This window comes from Rhipicephalus microplus, chromosome 1, assembly GCF_043290135.1.
Source record: "Rhipicephalus microplus isolate Deutch F79 chromosome 1, USDA_Rmic, whole genome shotgun sequence".
NCBI lineage: Eukaryota > Metazoa > Arthropoda > Arachnida > Ixodida > Ixodidae > Rhipicephalus > Rhipicephalus microplus.
Genome location: NC_134700.1, coordinates 215,261,605 through 215,281,383, shown reverse-complemented (window position 1 = coordinate 215,281,383; position 19,779 = coordinate 215,261,605). Strand labels below are relative to the sequence as shown.

At 44.4% G+C, this 19,779-nt stretch overlaps 1 protein-coding gene across 7 annotated transcripts in view; it reads right to left on the bottom strand.

Annotated features, from left to right (window-relative positions):
- Su(var)2-10 (E3 SUMO-protein ligase Su(var)2-10) overlaps positions 1-19,779 on the bottom strand; it is a 128,277-nt gene that overhangs the window by 9,973 nt on the left and 98,525 nt on the right. For 2 of the 7 annotated variants that reach the window (XR_012894643.1, XM_075891309.1), the window contains one exon: positions 18,642-18,975. The exons of the other annotated variants lie outside the window; for them this stretch is intronic. Coding sequence is in view for 1 of the 2 variants with exons in the window: in XM_075891309.1 (XP_075747424.1) it covers positions 18,960-18,975 (16 nt within the window). In the remaining variant the exon portion in view is untranslated. Of the gene's footprint in view, positions 1-18,641; positions 18,976-19,779 lie in introns of those variants that run through there. 7 annotated transcript variants of the gene reach the window in all.

Genomic DNA, 19,779 nt, shown 5'->3' with positions numbered 1-19,779 from the left:
ATTCTGGCGCAGTTTGCGCAAGGGTGCGTCACACGCATCCTTGCGCAAACAGAAAGACAGGAGCGCATGCGGTATTAACATCACAACAGTACAAATTCTTGTTATTGCAGTCACCGCTTCGCCGGTGAAACTGGTTTTTCTTTTTTTTTTCGTATTACACGGTTCGGCTAACAGCTTTGCTGTTCAAGTGAAGGAGCAACTAATTGCTAGGCTGGCGAGAAATCCACCAACAACAGTGGCTGACTTCACCAAAAAGGCCACTGCCATTGAGCGGGAAGATACCGCCAGCAAGACAATATATAGTTAACTCCATGGTTAACTCCATTGCGAATACCTCCATCAGTGTGACAACACAGGATCGACGATTAAGTGGAGGATGACTGACAAAGAGGCTTTATCGAACTCTGCAAAAAAGAAGCTACGTCTTCTTTGTCCTTGTTTTCACAAAATGCATTCACGCTACTTCTTTGTCCCCGCCACTAGCACATACGCGTGGCAATATATAGTCGTATAATGAGGTATGCACAATAACGCCACCTTAACAAGATTCATGCATGAACCGAAATACTGTGTGACCCAACTAATTTGATATGGACGCGGTTGTGCCCTTTGTGTAGCTCATGCATGTTGCTCGGTCGATGATAAAACTTGACGAAATTTGGCTGTGCACACCCAAAAGCAGGTCAGATTGGCGCAGAATGGCACAAATGGCACAGCACTCCCACTCCCGCAATATGACATACCATAACTTATTCAGGCGTCACTTACACATGCACATGATCGCGCGCTACTGTAGGCGCAAGGGTCACGCTGGTTTCGGGAAATGAAAGGCGCGTGAGCGAACAGCATAGCCACCACCATTAGGTTTAGTGTCACCACCCCTCCGCAGCGCGGCTGGAGTGCAACGTCGCTTCTCTCTATTTCCCTCTCCTCTCCCCTTTTTTTGCGAAAGGTAAGCTTCAGACACTTCATCTGCGTCAACACATACACAGTGCGCCACACCCCTATACGTATAAAGCGGCAACCGTGACGAGTGCTAGATTACGGAGCGCACAGTGGCTCCGGCAAGAACGCTGTAGGAGTGATTGCCCCCCTAAGAGCCTGGGTCAGCACCCCTCCCATTCTCTTCAGTGCTTGTCATCCACCTCCTATCGCCAATTAGAACATATGAGTGAGACCACTATGAGCACACATTATTAACAGTATTGATGTTTTGAAGAGGTTTTCGTGATAATACCTGCAAGAAAAGTTGAAACTCTGCCCCCCTCCTCCAGTGCTACCTCAAGCGACCCCCCCCCCCCCCACCCCTTAAAATGTGTCGCTGGGTTTGCCCCTGAGCGCGACTGGCAAGCAACGTCGTCCCTTCTCACCATTTCTTTGCGAAAAATAAGTTTCAGACACCATACTCAACTGCGTCAACCCGTTCACAGCGAGCGTGACGAGTGCTAGATATGGGGCGCACAGTGGCTCGGGAAAAGCTTGCCTACATTAACCCAAGTAGCTAATCAACGATGAAGGCTAAGTTACACTTTAGATTTTAAAAAATCTCCATTGCTGAGTAAACAGCCCAAGATAACAAATTCAAGCGCAGCTGACATCAAGTAGAACCACGGAGGAAGGATCTTCCTGCATGAGTAGAATTAACCCGAAGCAAAACGGCTAAACCATGCAGAGTTGACGTTATATTCCTAGATTGACCCCGAAAATACCCTAGATAACGATAAAAATCCTCAGACCGACTTTTTGATATCGTTATTCGGGCTAATATACCTTCAACAATGTTAACAGAAACTTCACTTCATGGTCCAATTTGTCTGAATCTTACTGGAAGTAAAAAACACATTAACAGCCACTAAAGGTCTTTTCTATATTTCCTGTGGAGCAAATCCACATGACGTGCTTGCAGATGGCACCATACCAGTTCATACAGAGACAAACAGATTAGTTAAGTTTGCTTTTATCAGTCATTCACAGATGTGACATGACGTGCTTGCAGATGGCACCATACCAGTTCGTACAGAGACAAACAGAGTAGTCAAGTTTGCCTTTATCAGTCATTGAAGGCAGAGATGTGACTATTCGGTGAAATTACAAGTCCGTAGCACCTATCTTGTGCTTGCAGCTTGCGAGGTAGCAGACATTTGCAATCAGCGTCCCATGATTAACGGTTGGATGTACAAGGGTCCTTTTTGACTGACAAATAACCATACTGTGTACTTTTAATTAGCTTTACATTTTGCCACATATTTTTTTTTTTCTCTTACGAAAGCCCATGTCCCCCATCTGGCAGTTGTGTTTCCACCTTTTTTAATTCTCTCAGAGTCTCCTGTTCCACATATTGTCAGACATGAATATATTGCAGGGTTATGTCATGCGGTGAACTCGGCACATTTTGTTGCACATTACAATACACTTCAGGCACTCATGATGACACAAGCATGCATGATAAACACTTAGGATGACAAGGTATCAAAAGGTGTCATACAGCTAGCAGACATAGGTGAGGAAAACGCAACGGCAACACGTGTATGTTTCTTGTCCGATGACATATTCGGACGGCTTTAAACAACTAGCCCATAAAGCAACGTTGGCAGACAAATTCGTAGACGCACAGCCTCCAGCATATACTATTCGGCGCTGAAGAACACCGGATCTCTCTTGAACAAAAAAACACCAAATAATAAAAACACTCATTTTGCATATTCGGCGCTGAAGAACACCGGATCTCTTTTGAACAAAAAACACCAAATAACGAAAACACTCATTTTTCGTAGCATTTTCTAGTTTATAAAGCGTGATTACTCCGTCCCGCCTTTTATTAAGCTGCATAATGTGGCTTTTCCGCAGCCCTTGAAAAAAAAAAAATCTAGATTCAATAAAAGTATGCCAAATAACTCCGAGGTAGAAAATCCCTGGATCTAGGGATAAATAAATACCTAGCGTTGACATTAGGGTGTGGCGTTCGCGCATGTAGCTACACGCGGCCTTTAAGGGCGCAGCAGCCGATCAGCGTGCGGGATGTATAGTCGCGATGTTGTGTTCACAAGGGACAAAATGACCACAGCGTCACACCGCAACGATCTATACCACACGGTGATTGGCTCTGTCGCGTATACGCCCAATCTGTCGTGTATACGCTACGAAAGCACACGTCACAGAAATCTGCCGAGGTCAACTCGCACTTCATTTTTTGCCCCAGGTCGTCATTTCTCTAAGAAATGATGGCGTTAACAGTTGTATTCGAAGTGAACTGAACCTGACGAGACTGGATGGAAGCCTCTACTTATCGGCCGGAAGAACGTCTTGGATGCCGTGCGTTTCAAAGCAGTTCCAGACCAGAAAAAGGACAGGCATCATTTCCGATCATGCCTATTTCCTCCAAATTCCAAGGGAAAACAGCCAGCCCTACATCCAAAGATAGAACATTAACATGGCACTCTCTAAACAAGCGGTTCTTCACAAAAGGTATAAATTTTTTCCCCCCCAATATTTGAAGGTAATGACTCACGCCAGTTTCTAATTTTTGTGCTGCAAAACTTCTCGTTCGGTGTTCTCTTTTCTGGATGTGTTTGTGATGTATTGTATATTGTCGTTTAGGGCACAATATTTTTTTCTTCTGCTCATTTTCATCGCGTTGTTAATAAAAAAAGTGTATACGGTACACCATACCTTTCACGAATTCTACAGTTTGTGACTACACGTTTGCAATTGTGTGCATGGTATTTCTTTACGATCGCTCCTGAACAAGTGTGCTACTTTATACTTGTTTGTTTCTTTCCGATGTCTCAATGGAAGGACGACCACCGCCGTAGTTCACTTGGTACAGGTATGGTATTTCTTTACGATCGCTTCTGAACAAGTGTGCTACTTTATACTTGTTTTTTTTTCTTCCCGATGTCTCAATGGGAGGACGACCGCCGCCCGTAGTTCACTTGGTACAGCATCGTACGTGCTAATCCAGGTTTCAGGATAGGTCCCTGCAAGTGGGAGAGTGTCCTTTCCTCCACTTTCAATTTCTTCACATTTATATCATAAATACTACATACGACGTCCCCCGTACCATCTTTGGTTTCACAGTCCGTCAGTTCTCAATAAGTTTTTCACACACACGCACGCACAAAGAAAGAAAAACGCGACCTTAAATTATTATTCTTCATTCAAGCAAAACAGTGTACCAGCTTCTAGTTCACTGTACTACAGTGTAACTGCACTTTATTTGTAAAGCATTCACGTTGAATGCATTACGGTGTAACCACAATGCGTGCGCCTGTGCCCATGGTTGCCTGCGCATGTGCCCCTTGGCTCAATACACGAGCCGTGACAAGTCGCCGAAAACGTCACTACACTTTTATGCAAGGCCGTGCCGAGTAGCAGAGCAAGTCATTTCCGAGATGACGCGCCCTTTAAAAGGACACTTAAGGGAATCCATTTATTCCTTTACAGTGATGAAGTGTTCTCTGAGAATTCTTATGTTGTTAACTTAGCTATCACAAGTTTATTATGAATAAAATAAAAAATAAAGGCCGCAGTATCGTAAACTCTGCACCTCCACGTGTGACGTCACAGATTTCAAAATGTATGTCATATTTTGGAAACATTGGCACAACCACATTTCCTGAACCTTTCCATGTTCATAGTATCGGCCACCCAGTCGTTTTCAACGATTAGGAGCTACGTAGGCCCCGCTAGATGCTGCTGAAATCCAGGGCATCACGGCATTTAATGCAAACATTTTCAAGGTCGCGTCGCTACCTGCGTTCTCTCGCGGCAAGCGTGGCGATATTGAAATTGTGAAAGAGCAATTTACCAATAACAGAAAAAATTGTTTTTCTCTTCAGTGACCTTTCAACTTGAGGCGACTGGGTAGTACAGGAGAACGTTCAGGGTAGTACAGGTAGTACAGGAAAACAAGGAGAACGTTGCGAGACGTGCCATTACAAATCCCAACAGTACATTGACACAAAAACAATATGACATAGGGCCGCACAGTGGACAGAGAGAAAAACACCTCGAGGAGGATCAAGCAACAATGCAACACTTTCAGATAGCTAGTGCGGGCCTTGCCAACACCTGCCATGCAGGCGGAGCTTTCGTTAGCCTTCTTCACGAATGAGTGGCAATATTCAGCATATGGGCAACGTGCCATGGAGCACATACCAGATTAGCAGCAAAAATAGCTTCATATTTGTTCTTGTGAAATATACCCATGTAAAATGTGTGGTGACCGCATGTGTGGTAATCTGTAGGCAAGTCTGTGCTGCCTTATTATTACGCTTTGGTGCTGGATTCCCCTTGCATTACCAAATAATGTGATTTTCAATAGCTTTCAGGCAGCTCCAAAAACAATACAACCAGCTTCCTCCCTCTAGGCATAGGGGTCACTCTTATATATGGTCTACCGGCTACCGTGTTGAGGCAGAAGCGATTAGCTGGGCCAAAACAGTCATAGAAAGCTTTTGGCCCCCACCTTTCGAACCACTGGTAAGATGAATTCAAAAACCTTATTGTGCCGTTAATACAGTTGTTTCTCTCTTTCAAGGCCTTAATAAAGTTCTTTATCTATCAGTCTCCCTCTCAATACGCTTGATTGTATTTCGTTCTAAGAAGGAGAAGTGGAAGAAAAAGAAAGCCTGCTTGATCATTTGCGAATAGAAAACTCTTGCGCGCGTGTGCTATGTTTACATGTTTTATTGCAATTCTCTTATTCTGAGCACCGTTCAGAAATCAGCTGGACAATGTTACAAAATCATCTTTGTCCAAGCTTATGTGTATTATTGTTGACAAGCTTATATATGTTGTAGCATGTCCTGAGCGTTTCCTAATTAAAGTCAAACAATCAACCCTTCACTCGATAAACGTGTATTTGCTAACAAGAATGCAAAAACTTCCTTACAAAATTGCCGACACCAGTGTTTCAAGACCTTAATGCTCATGATAAATCAAATAAATACTAGCTTTGTATTCTTGTGGTCGGAACGATATTCTTCCAATTATCGAGAGAGAACCGTATTCTTTCACATTACAGCTTGAAGCAACTTGTTTTAACGAGTGACAAAGCATCACATATGGCATATACGATGCACTTTTACCCCTCTCGTCTTTGCAAACTGCCCATGAGGCCTTTCAAGACACCAAGTGTGCGAGCTGGGTCACGCTACACAAAATAACGTGATCACTGTTTAATGGGTAGAGTGTGGTGTGGCAGCCACAAATGGTGTGTATCGTCGTGGCATCTATTCATGGGAAACCAACATGACATATGCGGACAGAAGCGGGTCAGTACAGAGGAGAATGAAGTGGTCATCGATGCTTGCAAATAGTGCTGAGGCTTCTTTATCTTCGCCGCCATATAAATATTTGTTTTGCAAATTTCTATCATTCACCCTTCATTTTGAATCTAATTGTAATCTACTTTTGTAATCTACTTAAATGTGGAACACGATTTTGTGTCATGAAAGCGGGGTGCCGTGATTAAATTTGTCAAAACAAATTCTACAGCACGTTTATATGCCCTCCTACTTGCTCGCTATCATACTCCGGGCTGGATGGGAGCCCATAAGCACCACATGAGTTATCACTGAAACAAGTGACAATTGTTATGTACTGTGTCATAAGGAATGCGTACTTTCAAGGCTGAACATGGTGCCCCAATAAAGACATCCACGTCGACAGTCAGTCGGCCTTTACTCTGCTCGCTATCGAATCAAGAGGTCCGTGGGAAAGAGGAAGAAACAGAGTTGAGCAGCCAGATATAACAATCCGTCAGCAAATACACAGACGAGCTCAAGCAACTGACAATAGGTCGCATTTTACATGCGTGTCACATTGACTATTGTTGGGAATCGGCAGCAGACTTTAGACTTTAGCAGCGCCTGTTCGAAACATAGGCCATGATTGCAGGAATCACGCCACATACAGAGCTGATTTTGTTTGTTTCACGACAATTTCGTTGTTTAAGCTCTCAAATGTTAAAATAACCTAGCATAGTTCCTAATATTCTGACACTTGCTTTCTCTCGGTGGCAACAAATGTAATACTCAAAAGCTTTGCGAAGAGAACACTTGATTACCTCTATCCCTGGAAGCGGTATAGTGGCATTTAGTGCTATTTAGCGCATGAAGTCCACTCTTGCGTACAATGTGCTATGGCACTAGACATTAGGCCCTCAAGGTTTTACAATTAGCTCCTGGCAAAGGCTTCTTTCAAAAATCTACTTTCATTGAGTCGAAAAAGCAATTCTCAGTCAAATGAAAGTCATGATTTCAAGACAATCTTCCGCAAATTACTGGCATGAGCTATTGGCCTAGCAGATGATGTGCAAGCGCCTCGATCAAGTAGTAGCGAACGACAAATGCCGTTGAAATGAGCTGGGTGTTTAGAACGACAAGTGCCTCACGTTTCTCAATTACAAGTTTCCGCTGTACCTTAAGCAATGCAAATACAGCCAAAAATCGAACCGTATAGCAGCTTGGAATGCAATCGCGGCATTTGTTTGCACGAGAGACAATGCAGTGGCATGTCTATTCTGGTTGCGGCGGCGAAAGGCCGCACCAACACCGAAAGCAGCTACCCATTGAAATCTGCTTCTTTACCCAGGCACCAGGCACTGAAAAAATAAAGAGAAGAGCTGGCTAGGCGCACGCGTGCAGTCATGTCTTGTCACCAGCATTGCCGTTCTTGCCGTAAAAGTGTCGACTAGTGTCAAATAGGACAGTCTGGATCTTGTAAATCGCCGTGATTAGCGACGTCGCGAATCACATTTTTGCTTCAATCGACCCACTGCAGAACAGCTATTCCAAAATTGACGCCATTCTAAGCAGCCCAAAATTGACACCATTCTCTGGCCTTGGCCATGCTCGCTCGTTTGGGAGTTATGGTGTGCACAGTATTCTGGTATACGCTAAGGTGTTTATGGAATACTGGTAGAAAGAATGAATACTAGCGGATAAATATATGATGATATATGTTGTTTAATGGCGCAAGGGCCATTGATAGCCAAAGAGCGCCAGGAAATTATATCGTATGAGAGCAATGGTTATGTTAAATGGCTGTAAAAGGGCCTAAGATTCTGCGCTCTAAAGGTGCGTAAGACATATCTTTATTAAAATCATGAAAGTGAAGTGAAGCATACCTGGTGAGAATGAGTCTTAAGTTATGATGACACCATAGAATAGGAGTGTTATATTAGCGCCGATACCTTGCCGGCACCCTTGGTCCCAAGGGCTGGGAGACAGGTGTTCTCTTTGAATGTAGCATACGCAGCAGCAGCCTCCTTTCAGAGGCCGTGCTACTGATCACTTGAGTAGATAACATGGAAAGTAGTTACTTCCTTTAAGAATGCATTTAATGCATTATATTTAAAAAGAGGTTCGCGACCAATAAACATAGCTGGGTGAAGGGGTATGTGTTCCTTGTACGCTAGTGGAAAATGTTTTTTCCTGTAAGCCTCTAGCTCCGAGCATTCAAGGAGTATGTGAAGTACGGTAAGTGGACGGCCACATCTGTGACAGCTGGGTGGGTCACCACCGGACAAAAGGTGTGTGTGCGTGCTGTGTGTGCGTCCTATTCTAAGCCAACAGAGACTGACCTCTGTAAGGCGTGTTTTCGACGTGGGCGGCCACTTACCGAGGTATGGTTTAATCAAGTGTAACTTGTTATGAGTTTGTTGATCCCATAACTTCTGCCAGTAAGCCCTGAGCTTTTTCCGTATGTTTTGTTTTAGGTCCATTATAGGGACAGCAACTGAAGAGTTGGCAGAGCTTCCGTTAATTGTCGTGGCGAGCTGGTCGGCCAACACATTTCCTTCGATCTCGCGATGTCCTGGCACCCAGCACACGAGGATATGTTGCTTGGAAGTATAGGCCGCGCAGAGTATTGAATAGAGCGATATAATTATAGGGTTTCTGTGTTTTTTTAGATTTTTCAACGCTTTTACGACACTCAGGGAGTCTGTGTATATAACTACCCTTGGGGTGTTCAATTCTTTGATGTGTTTAACGGCTATGAATAACGCGTAAGCCTCGGCTGTAAAAATGCTTGTGCTGGTGGACAGAACGCCGGCATCCGAGAAGAATGGGCCGACCGCCGCATAGGAGACGCCAGTATGGGACTTGGATGCATCAGTATAATATTCTGGACAGTCATATTTATGTTGAAGCTCTAAGAAATACATCTGATTGTGTATGGGGGAGGCATGCTTTGTGACAGCTACGAAAGATGTGTCACAGTCTATAACCTGCCACTGCCATGGCGGGAGCCGCAGAGCAGGGGGGCTGAGGTGGTATTCAAGCAGTGGGACATCTGTTTCTTCAGCTAGGTCTCTGACACGCAGCGAGAAAGGGCGTGCCATTGCGGGTCGATTGTAAAAAAATTGAGAGCTGGACAGGTCGTTGATGGTGGAATATGCAGGTTGCTCACTGTTCGCATTTACTTAAGGAAATATTATGAAGGAAGAATATGTTCTCTGCAGATGGAGTGACCACTCGTCCGATTCTACATAAAGGCTTTCAACTGGGCTTGTTCTAAAGGCGCCTGTGGACAGGCGGATGCCTTGATGATGAACAGGGTCCAACATTTTCAGAGCGCTTGGCGTGGCAGAGTGATAGACTATTGCCCCATACTCAAGACGTGAGGGTACAAGGCTTCTATACAGATTCATGAGGCACTTTCTGTCGCTGCCCCACGTTGTTCGTGACAGCACCTTTAGGATATTCATTGTTTTCAAGCATTTATTTTTGAGATGTTTTATGTGCGGTACAAAGGTTATCTTTGCATTTAAAATTATACCTAGGAACTTATGTTCTGTGTTTACGGGTAGACGCTCACCCTTAACGACCAGTTCAGGATCGGGGTACAAGCCTCTTTTTCGTGAAAAAAGGACACAGGTGCTTTTCTGTGGGTTCAGCTTGGACCCGTTTTCATCAGTCCATTTGGATACCTTGTTAAGGGCGAGCTGAACCTGTCGCTCACAGATCCCAAGAGAACACGATTGAAAACCTATCTGCACATTGTCGACATATGTTGAATAAAAGATATTAGGTGGGATATACAGACGGAGAGAATTCATTTTTATAATAAAGAGCGTACAGCTGAGCACCCCACCCTGTGGCACTCCGGTTTCCTGTACAAATGTTTGGGACAGAACATTGCTAACTCTAACGCGGAAGGTACGATCAGACAGATAGCTTTCAATGACACTGAACTTATTACCGTGTTTACCTATGTGTGAGAGGTCTCTCAATATTCCAAACCTCCACGTAGTATCGTAGGCCTTCTCCATGTCGAGGAACACAGATAAGAAAAACTGATTATGAACAAAAGCCTCACGTATGTGTGCCTCGATACGTATAAGATGGTCGGAGGTAGATCGGCCCTCTCTAAACCCGCACTGGTATAGGTCGATCAATTTGTTTGTTTCTAAGTAGTGGAGTAAGCGGCAATTAATCATTTTTTCAAATAGTTTGCAAAGGCAGCTTGTTAACGCTAATAGTTTGCAAAGGCAGCTTGTTAACGCTATAGGTCTGTAACTTGATACAGTAGAGGGATCCTTTCCCTGCTTCAAAATTGGAGTTATAACAGCCTCCTTCCAGGAGGAGGGGATCACACCTGAAAACCATATGCGATTATAAAGAGAGAGGAGGGTTTCTTTAGTTTCGGAGGGTAGTTCCTTCAGCATCGCGTACATTACGTTGTCAGAACCTGGGGTAGATGTATTACAGCAGCTGAGTGCTGTTCGCAGTTATGCTAAGCATAACTGCGAACAGCACTCAGCTGCTGTAATACATCTGAAATGAGGCATCTGAAATGAGGCATACGCAAGAAATGAGGCATTATATGCCTCATTTCTTGCGGATTTTCTTTCTAACTTTTGTTTTTCTATTCGTGCCTTGTAATTCTGGAAGGATTCGGAGTGGTGTGAGGAGCTCCATATGCGTTTGAAATGTGTGCCAAGAAAGTTGGCTTGATCCTTCAAGCTTTCCCCGAGGCTATTTACTAGTGGAAGGGAATACGTTTGTTGGCCCTTAATTTTCTTTCCCTTATTTCACACTTTTCCCTCATCTGTGTACGAGTTGACACTCGATATCTTTGTCCAGCTCTCTCGTCTAGCTTGTCGACGCTCAGGTAAAGTGGTCGAGAGTCTCAGGTGAAGTGGTTGGGTTGAAGGTGAGTATCAAATGCTTTGTTGCTATTTCGTCGTTGTTACGTCTGATTTTGATGCGCTGGACATGTATTACACCTTGGTCCTTCCATCCATCAAAGAGCTCTTCTTCACTCAGTGTCATCAAATCTTCGTCCGATACCACGCCTTTCACTGTATTCATGGTACGGTGTGCGCTCACAGAGACTGGGATGTTACCAAAGGCTACGAGGTGCGAGAGTTTGTTGTACTGTTCCTTGTCTTTTAATTCGAGAAGCAGATCTCCACTTGCCATCTTCGTGGCCTTATAACCGGTTCCAATGGTCTCTCTCAAGCACTTGGCCACAAGGAAGGGTGAGATTGCTCTAGCTTTTGTAGATGATTGTTCGCAGTGGAGGACATGGTATTTTGGGAAAGTTTCTCTGTTTTTGGGCCAAAGTAGTAAAGTTGCGACGGTGCGTACCCTTTTCGAAGCACGATCAGTTAAAGAGGGGGTCGAGGATCCCATGAGAAAATGTGTATTTTTCGGTAACGGCGCCTACCACCCACCACGGAGTCCAACGAGGGGACGTGGCAGAGCATGTGGGCATGTCTGCGCAACGCCAGCAGTACGCAGTTACTATAACCCAATATAGTTTACCCTAGTTTGGATAGTCACACAAGGTTAACCCTTGCCGCCAGGAAAAGCAGAAGTAAATTGAAGAGAGGAGAGAACAGGAAAGATTGAAAGTAAGAGGGAAAAACGAAGATGAAGAGAGGGAGAGACAGGAAAACGCGACTGTCGGTTTCCCCTGGGTGGGTCAGCCCAGGGGTGCCGTCTATGTGAAGCCGGGGCGCCAAAGGGGTGTGTTGCCGCCACTGGGGGGCCTTAAAGGTCCAATCACCCAGCATTGGCTCAACCCCCAGGATCCCCTTTTCCCCGGACACGACGAAGCCACACACGGCTAGGCATGGGAAGGAGTCGAAACCCCCCCGTTAGCTCGGGTCCGTGGTGTCGCTACACACCAAACGCCTGCTTGCGCAGGCGCCCCTGCCGGGAGCGGATAAATATAAGTTACGTTTTTGCGGTAACAATTCTGTGTTCGCCAGTTTTTTTCCTGCGCCTCCAGATGACTTCACTCGTCCGGCCTCTCAAGATTATGGAGTCTAGGAACAAACTATACACTGAAACCTCACTATAACAAAGTTGCATCTTCCACAAAAACAAGTTCGCTATACCCAAAAATTCGTTATAAAGGTTTATTTCCAACACTATATCTATTGCAAGACTACTTTTCATTTACTTCGTTATATTGAGGTTTGAGCATTATTCACTTAATAACAATACCTGCATGTCATTTGTTAGCAATGGTAATCATCTGTACACTACATCACTTTGATAGATTGCGGTTTTGTTGGCGTGTACTGCAAGCGTAATGAAACAACAAACTCATTGCGCTTTTTCCACGCTTTCAACCAGACGACTGCAGTTCACAACGGTTCCCCGACATGCTTACTGACAAGCACACGTGGATTCATTATTTTTTTTTTTTTTCGCCTTTCTTTTCTTGGTGGTTTGCATCTTGTAAATTCATGAAATCATTCAAAAGAGTGCGACGAAGGTCAGACTAAAGCCCCCTCAGGCGCTTTCCGCCGATCAGCGGAAAGCAGTGGTAGACGCAATGAAAGGGCATTATGTATTATATATTATATATCACAGACGTCATTGCTACTAGTGCATCATACTCGATTGATATGCGGGGTCCCAAACGTCCCAAAACCACCATATGATTATGAGAGACGCCGTAGTAGAGGGCTCCAGAAATTTAACCACCTGGGGTTCTTTAACGTGCGCCCCAATTTGAGCACACGAGCCTACAACATTTCCGCCTCCATCATAAATGCAGCTGCCGCAGCCGTGATTCGATCCCACGACCTGCGGGTCAGTAGCTGAGTACCTTAGCCACTACAACACCGCGGCGGGGCAGCGTATCATTACTAAAGGTGGTATGTGTGGAATGTGTCACACTGAACATGTAGCACCAGCGCAGATGTCGCAAAGCATTCTATTTTTCGTTGAGCTTTTGTACACTGTGTGCAGCCGAAATAAAATAACTTTCATGCCGTGGATGCCATTCAAGTTTGGCTGAGAGTACCTGTGCATATCGAGCAATCGATATGCACATCTGGATTTTGAATTTTTTTTTGGGGGGGGGGGGGTTTAACGTCCCAAAACCACTATATGATTATGAGAGACGCCGTAGTGGAGGACTCCGGAAATTTTGACCACCTGGGGTTCTTTAACGTGCACCCAAATCTGAGCACACCGGCCTACGACATTTCCGCCTCCATCGGAAATGCAACCGCCGCAGCCGGGATTTGAACCCGCGACCTGCGGGTCAGCAGCCGAGTACCTTAGCCACTAGACCACCACGGCGGGACGGATTTTGAAATTTATAATGTCAGTGCTCTTTTAATGCACACACTGCGTTTTTATTGTTCAGCGCACAGGACAAATCTCCCACCGGCATTACCTTGGGGGACAAGATCCCGTGCCTTTACATATGGGGTGGCCAGTGAACGGTTGTGCAGCACGAGCGGTAAATTTTTTTTAATCAAGAAACACGCTAGCAGAATGTGCCTGCGTCGGCATTGCAGGTGAGAAAGGTGAGTGTAGGAGAAGTGGGGGAGGGACGTGCATGCGCAATGGGGGTGCAAACGCCTAAGGAAGGGATGGCTAAAGGAGAGAGAGGGGGAGAAAAGAGTGTAAAAGTAGAATGGGAGGGGATGTGCACGCAGTGGAGTGCGAACGCCACTAGATCAAGCTCGCTCATAAGATGCTTTGCATCTAAAAGACCACTCAAAGCATTGTTAATGTAATAGAACTTTGGAAAATCAAACTGGGATGATTGTGCAATCAGAACACAATCTAGTACCAGCAAAATGCATGACCTTCTAAACAGTCTTTAGCTACAGTAATCGATCAAGCTTAGCCCCTTTATAGGCATTTACCTCCCTTTCACACATAATGTTTATAGTGCTGTGAAAGCAAACAAAATGTACACTGTTGAGGAAGCATTCCTGGTAAAAATGGCATCAGCAGGCGATCTTCGAGCCTCAACACTTTGCTGGTGTTTAATTGTTACGTGCTATAGGGATGCGGCATCACCAGCATGCTATTTCACTAAATTTTTGCTCACATGCAGAAAACAATGGAACTTGCTTGTGCTGCCAGCCTCATTGAAGGGGACCCTTTTATAGCACCTATTTTTGGTGTTTTGCATGGAGGCTGGGCTCCTCGCCTTCATTTGGTGCTGTGGCGAGCGTGTCTCGGCCTTCGCCTAGATAAGCGGTGCTATAGTGCCTAGAATAATTAGCCGTACTCTGTGGTATGGCTACAATGAACTACAGCAGTGTAGTAGCGAGAATTACAGCTGTGTAATGGTGAGTGCTCTTTCGCAGTGCTGCAACTGTCACAGCAGGAAAGACTGACGTGTGCGCATGATTAAAAAAGAAGAAGAAGAGGGGGGTGACCCGCTTCTGCTGTGGCAGTCGCCTTTCGGAGCTTGGTGACATCATTCGTGCAATTAGGAAAGTAGGTCAAAATTTGGAAATCTCCTAGACAATTCACGAGAGCTGGCAGTTATGTATCGCGAATTATGTGAAATAAAAAACTGCACTATTTGTGGTCAACAAAAGCATGACCATTATGACATTTATTTCGACCCATAGTCAAGAACAAAAAAAAAAAAAGCTTTTGGCACACTGGCGTAAACGTGAAGATAACATGCATTATAGTGCCATTTATTTACGACAAGGTACACCAAGGCAAGGCTTGACCTTTGAGAAAAGCTGCGCAGTGAGCAATTAAATAACCGCATTCTCGATTATTTACGTAGAATCTTTTCATTTTCGGTTAAAGAAGCGAGATGTCACATTTGTATACGTATACATAGTGTGTGTCTAACCATGACTTACAGGGCTGCTCATGTGATTTCACTGTGCTTTAACACTTTCCTGTCCGCGCCTATCCTTGTCAACAGTATGCTGCTAATGGCTTCAATAAGCATTTTCTCGCATTCGGAGCACTCTGGGACAAATAGCGTCATCCAGTGCATGAAAGAAGAACTCTTTCTCTAGTTTCAATTCTGTGCTCTCTTTTTTCGCCGCAGGAGGGATCTTTAAAGCGTTTTTTAGACGTCACGCTAGACGAGCACTTCTTGTTTCCAACATGGTGTCAACGTCGCACGTGGCTGCCCCTCGAAAACGGCGAATTTCAACGGATTCTGATGAGTCTGCATCGTAATTTTGCGATTATGGTAGCAGTAAAGACTCGGGAAATGACTGATTCATCATACTTTAACATGGACGGTGAAAGTGCGCCAAGTAGCTCGGGAACATCGAGAGGCATCTGCCAGTTAGTTCAGTTTTCTACTCCAAACCGTTTATCGCGGCGGCGATCAGATCTAAAGACATCCGGCGTGTTCTAAAAATCGAGGTTCTTATCTGCAGGGTGTAAACGTCGTTTGGATGGGATCACTTGTCGGTGGCGGCACAGAGTGTGGAGTTTAGCGTGAGAAGACTGTCGGGTGTTGGCCTTGGCATTGCGCTCTGCAGTGCTGCGTGGCACTTCGTAAGAGCCACTATGGCTAACATTTTTCTTTTGTATAAGTTTAACTTGTACAAATAGAAAGCTCGTATTCGCAGTAATGTTACATATAGCATTCTTGTTTAAGATGTATATTTGGAACTTTTTTAGGTTGCATTAGTGCAAAGCAGCATCTATGGTTTTACGAAGTTTTCTTGTTTTTCTTACAAATATTTTTATTAAATATTTTTCTACAAAAAATATTGAATGTTGTTCTGAAAATAATACCATTAGAAAGCACAATTCTTCTGCTACATATTGACCTATACATTATAATACAAAGCATTTGGTGTAGCAGTGAAAAAAATTATTTACTAGACCACCCAAAAGCTGCTTATTTTCCTGCAGGCAGGAAAAAGTTTAAAAGCTATACATAATATGAAGGATGATGCAACCTTGTAATACCAGTCATCATTCTTACTGCTGCTAGCAAACACCTCAATGTTACGAACCACACCAAAAATACCTAGACTGCGCATTCCTCTGTACACTTTGTCAACGAAGGCTCCCTGGACGCCGCCATAAACCCCTCTGGGCTAATGTGAACATGCTAACCCCCAAAAATGCAGGGCCGAAGCTGCGACGTCTGCTTCCGTGCTCTTGTGCAAGAGCTCAGAAAGGAGGGAATCTTCCTCTCTCTTAAAAAGGTCTTTATAAAGACTATTGCAAAGAATGGTGGTGGCTTGATGTGAGAAACGGCCACTGGCAGTCAAAAGACCTTTCAAGCACGCTTTTAATCAGACTAAAGGACGCAGCGATCCCATTTCTAAAAAAAATATCGCCGGGCTAGGTGCTCTACAGAAGAGACCTGTATTTCAACAAACAATCGCCGCACACCTCTTCTATGCCTTTCAAGTCCTTTTCACACGTGATGCGATGTAATTGCCCGCAGGCAATATTATGTAGCTCTGACTTTATCGATTGGTCCTCTGCACCGTGAAAGTGTGCCTCAACCATGCTGTCTCGCAAATATTAGTCGTGCAGTTGCCACGCATATCACGTCATACCGTATTTACTCGGGTAATGAACCCACCCCCCACCTTGGCCTTGAAAAAAGAAAAAAAGAACTGTTTTGTAATGTATCGGCTTATTTTATAACCGTATTATAGCCAGTGCCGTTGACGATCGCAACAACGTTAAATGAAGCCATTGCATTACAAAATAGCAATGCAAGAAAAGTCAAAAGATAGTTTTTCAACCATGCTAAACAATAGCGAGCAACACGAGCACGGACAACATCAATAAAAATTTGAAAGTTGCCTCTTTATGGCATGGCGCCACCTGTCAAATGCAGGAGAAAACTCTTTGCTGATAGCGCCACGCAAGCACGGCGGTACAAAAGCAAAGCATGTGGCCTTCAACACAACCGCCTGGACTGTGCGTGTGGGGCATTGCGCTCAACCTAGGCGGCCGTGCTTTCAAACTAGCGCGTGCGCTCGCCATTTCGAAGGCCATGCAAAGCGCAACTGCACCCACCGCACCGACGGCGCATTGTGCACCTGCAACATTTGTGCGCCGCGATCCGACGCTGCATTTTATTGTGATAGCGATTACGTAGACACTCTCAGCTGGGTTTTGCCGTCGACATCGGCATCACTCGCCGAAGAATCACGCACCTGCGGCTTTGACCGGAGCGATTGCGTTTAGTTGCCGCGCGCACTAAGATAATTTTCTGGAGAGGCCCCGTTTGGGAAAAGGAGCGTGTTTTTGAGACACAGCAAAGTAATAACTGGGACATTTGTTTGCACTCATCTGTACCTGTGATTACGTTAAGTGTGTCGTTTTCGTTCAAACAGCACGTTACGTGTCGAGCGGTAAACATTGCTAGTTTGCTCACTATGTGTTCGTGAGCAGTGCGCTGCACGTTTCGATCTGCTAGACACTCTCAGCATTACACTCAAAGTTGTTGCTATCGCATTCATTGCTTTGCCCTTCCGACGAAACTGTGACTTTTCAATAGTCGGGTTTGTCGTTGTGAACTTGGTTATGACACCTGCTGCCCAGGGCGCGTTCCTCCGGTACGCTAGCTACACTGCTGGTCACCAACAGCATGCGCTGGAGCACTGGAATTGAGCGGCTGGACGACACTTTGGTGTTGATCCGTTCGCTCTCATTTCGAGAAAAACAAAAAGGGCTTCAGGCTACAAAAAAAAGTTTGTTGTGCTTTTCACTGCCCAAACAAGCAAAGCCGTCACGCGAAATTTTCGCTGTTGTAACTCCTTTCGCTGTTGTGACCTTTTCTTCTCTCGCGTAATGAACCCTTCCCCAAATTGGCGCTAACTTTTCTGAAAAAAAAAAAAAAAAAAAAGCGGGTTCGTTACGCGTGTCAGTACAGTATTTAGTCACCATGCCGCTCTGGCATGACTGACAAGACATGACACTATGCACCGATGATGAAATTGCCAATGCCAATTTTTGCCGAAATGGGTGATTTCACGACTATGGCCTAAGCATACTGATCTGTATGAATGATCCTGAAGCCTGTATGTATGATAACTAGGCGCGTTGTAGAATATCTACGTTCTGCCACCAAGATAGAATATGACTGGTGTGACCAAAAAAGGGAAGCCACCCACTTAAGAACTTTTCGTTTGTTGTTTTTCCCTTTCTTTAAGAGAGCAGAGGATGGGAAGCTTTGCTGCTGTTCCTCTCATCCTGCCCTTAGTGACGGGTAAAGTCCAGCCATCCAGTTGCAAATGGAGCACATGAAAGCAGGCAGCATACGCATGCAATCCGTGCACCTGCACCACCTGGATCGGGCAAAGCAATGTCAAAGCAGCTTTCACCACCACCACACTGTGTTCACCATGCATACATTACGCACTCAAGTACCATGCCAAGCAGAGCTAAGTGACAAGAAGCAGGGGGAAGCCAGGGTGAGAACAGCACAACAAATTTATTTTGAAACATGCCAAATAGAGCCACAAAAAAAAAATGCTGAGAAACTACTCGTCGTCCGAGAGTTTCTCACTCAAGACTTTTGAAAAATGTTGGAGTGCTTCACCAGCACCAAATTAAACAGTGGTCAATATAATATTAGGATGCTAAGAAGAATGATGACTCGGTGACAACCCTTATAACAATGCAGCAGTAGCACTGGTTGGTGCGTAACGAAGGTGGCCCAATAGTGTAGACTTAACATGCCACCCGACAAAGGCACAGCCAACTCCACCAACATTAGTTGAATGCCAACGATCACCGACGCTTTGACCTGGACAATTTGAAAAGAAACAGAAAAAAGAGCACTAAATGCAATTATCAAGCTGTGAGGCACAACAAGCAGATGCGACAGTGCCATTCCTGGGAAGCAACATATTTGATCTAGTAATGAAAAAATGATGACAAAGAACCGATCACGACTGCCTTGAAGCCTAGACAAACAATATTCGTAGAGATGTGTGTGTGATGCAGTGAAATTGATTTTCTTTATTTATTTAGTGCATAACCAAGTGCTGCAAAAAAACAAAAACAAACACATCAGGTCTTTCGAAAAAGCTGGTTGCAACTTAAAATATGTATTAAACTCACCTAAGTAAGTAGTTCCTCTAGCATTACAAATGCATTAGTACCTAGCAGCGTTGCATTGCAAAAATAAGTCACAAAGGAAAACATTTGCACATCAAATGGGGCAGTTTCTTTTAATTTGAACCTATTTAATACATTCCCACTTAACAACATTCCCCGGCTCGTATGCTTGCTAACGCAAAAACAAAACATAACACAAACGAGCTATGTGTTAATAATAGGTTTGTGTGAAAAGTAAACTTTAGTTTCAAAGTGAACAGTGATTTGGTCGAATAATATTGAATCCCAATTCAAATAGTATATATCACATAAAAAATAAAAGATGAGCATATTTGTAATGATCTAACCAGCACAATTTCTTTAAAATTAAAACAGAACATGAGCAAATGCAATCTTTCTGGCACAAAGAAAGTCATAGAAAATTTGAATAAAAGCAGGATTTAACTTTCGGTATAATGCAAGTGATAAATAACCTGCAAAAAATTTCTTA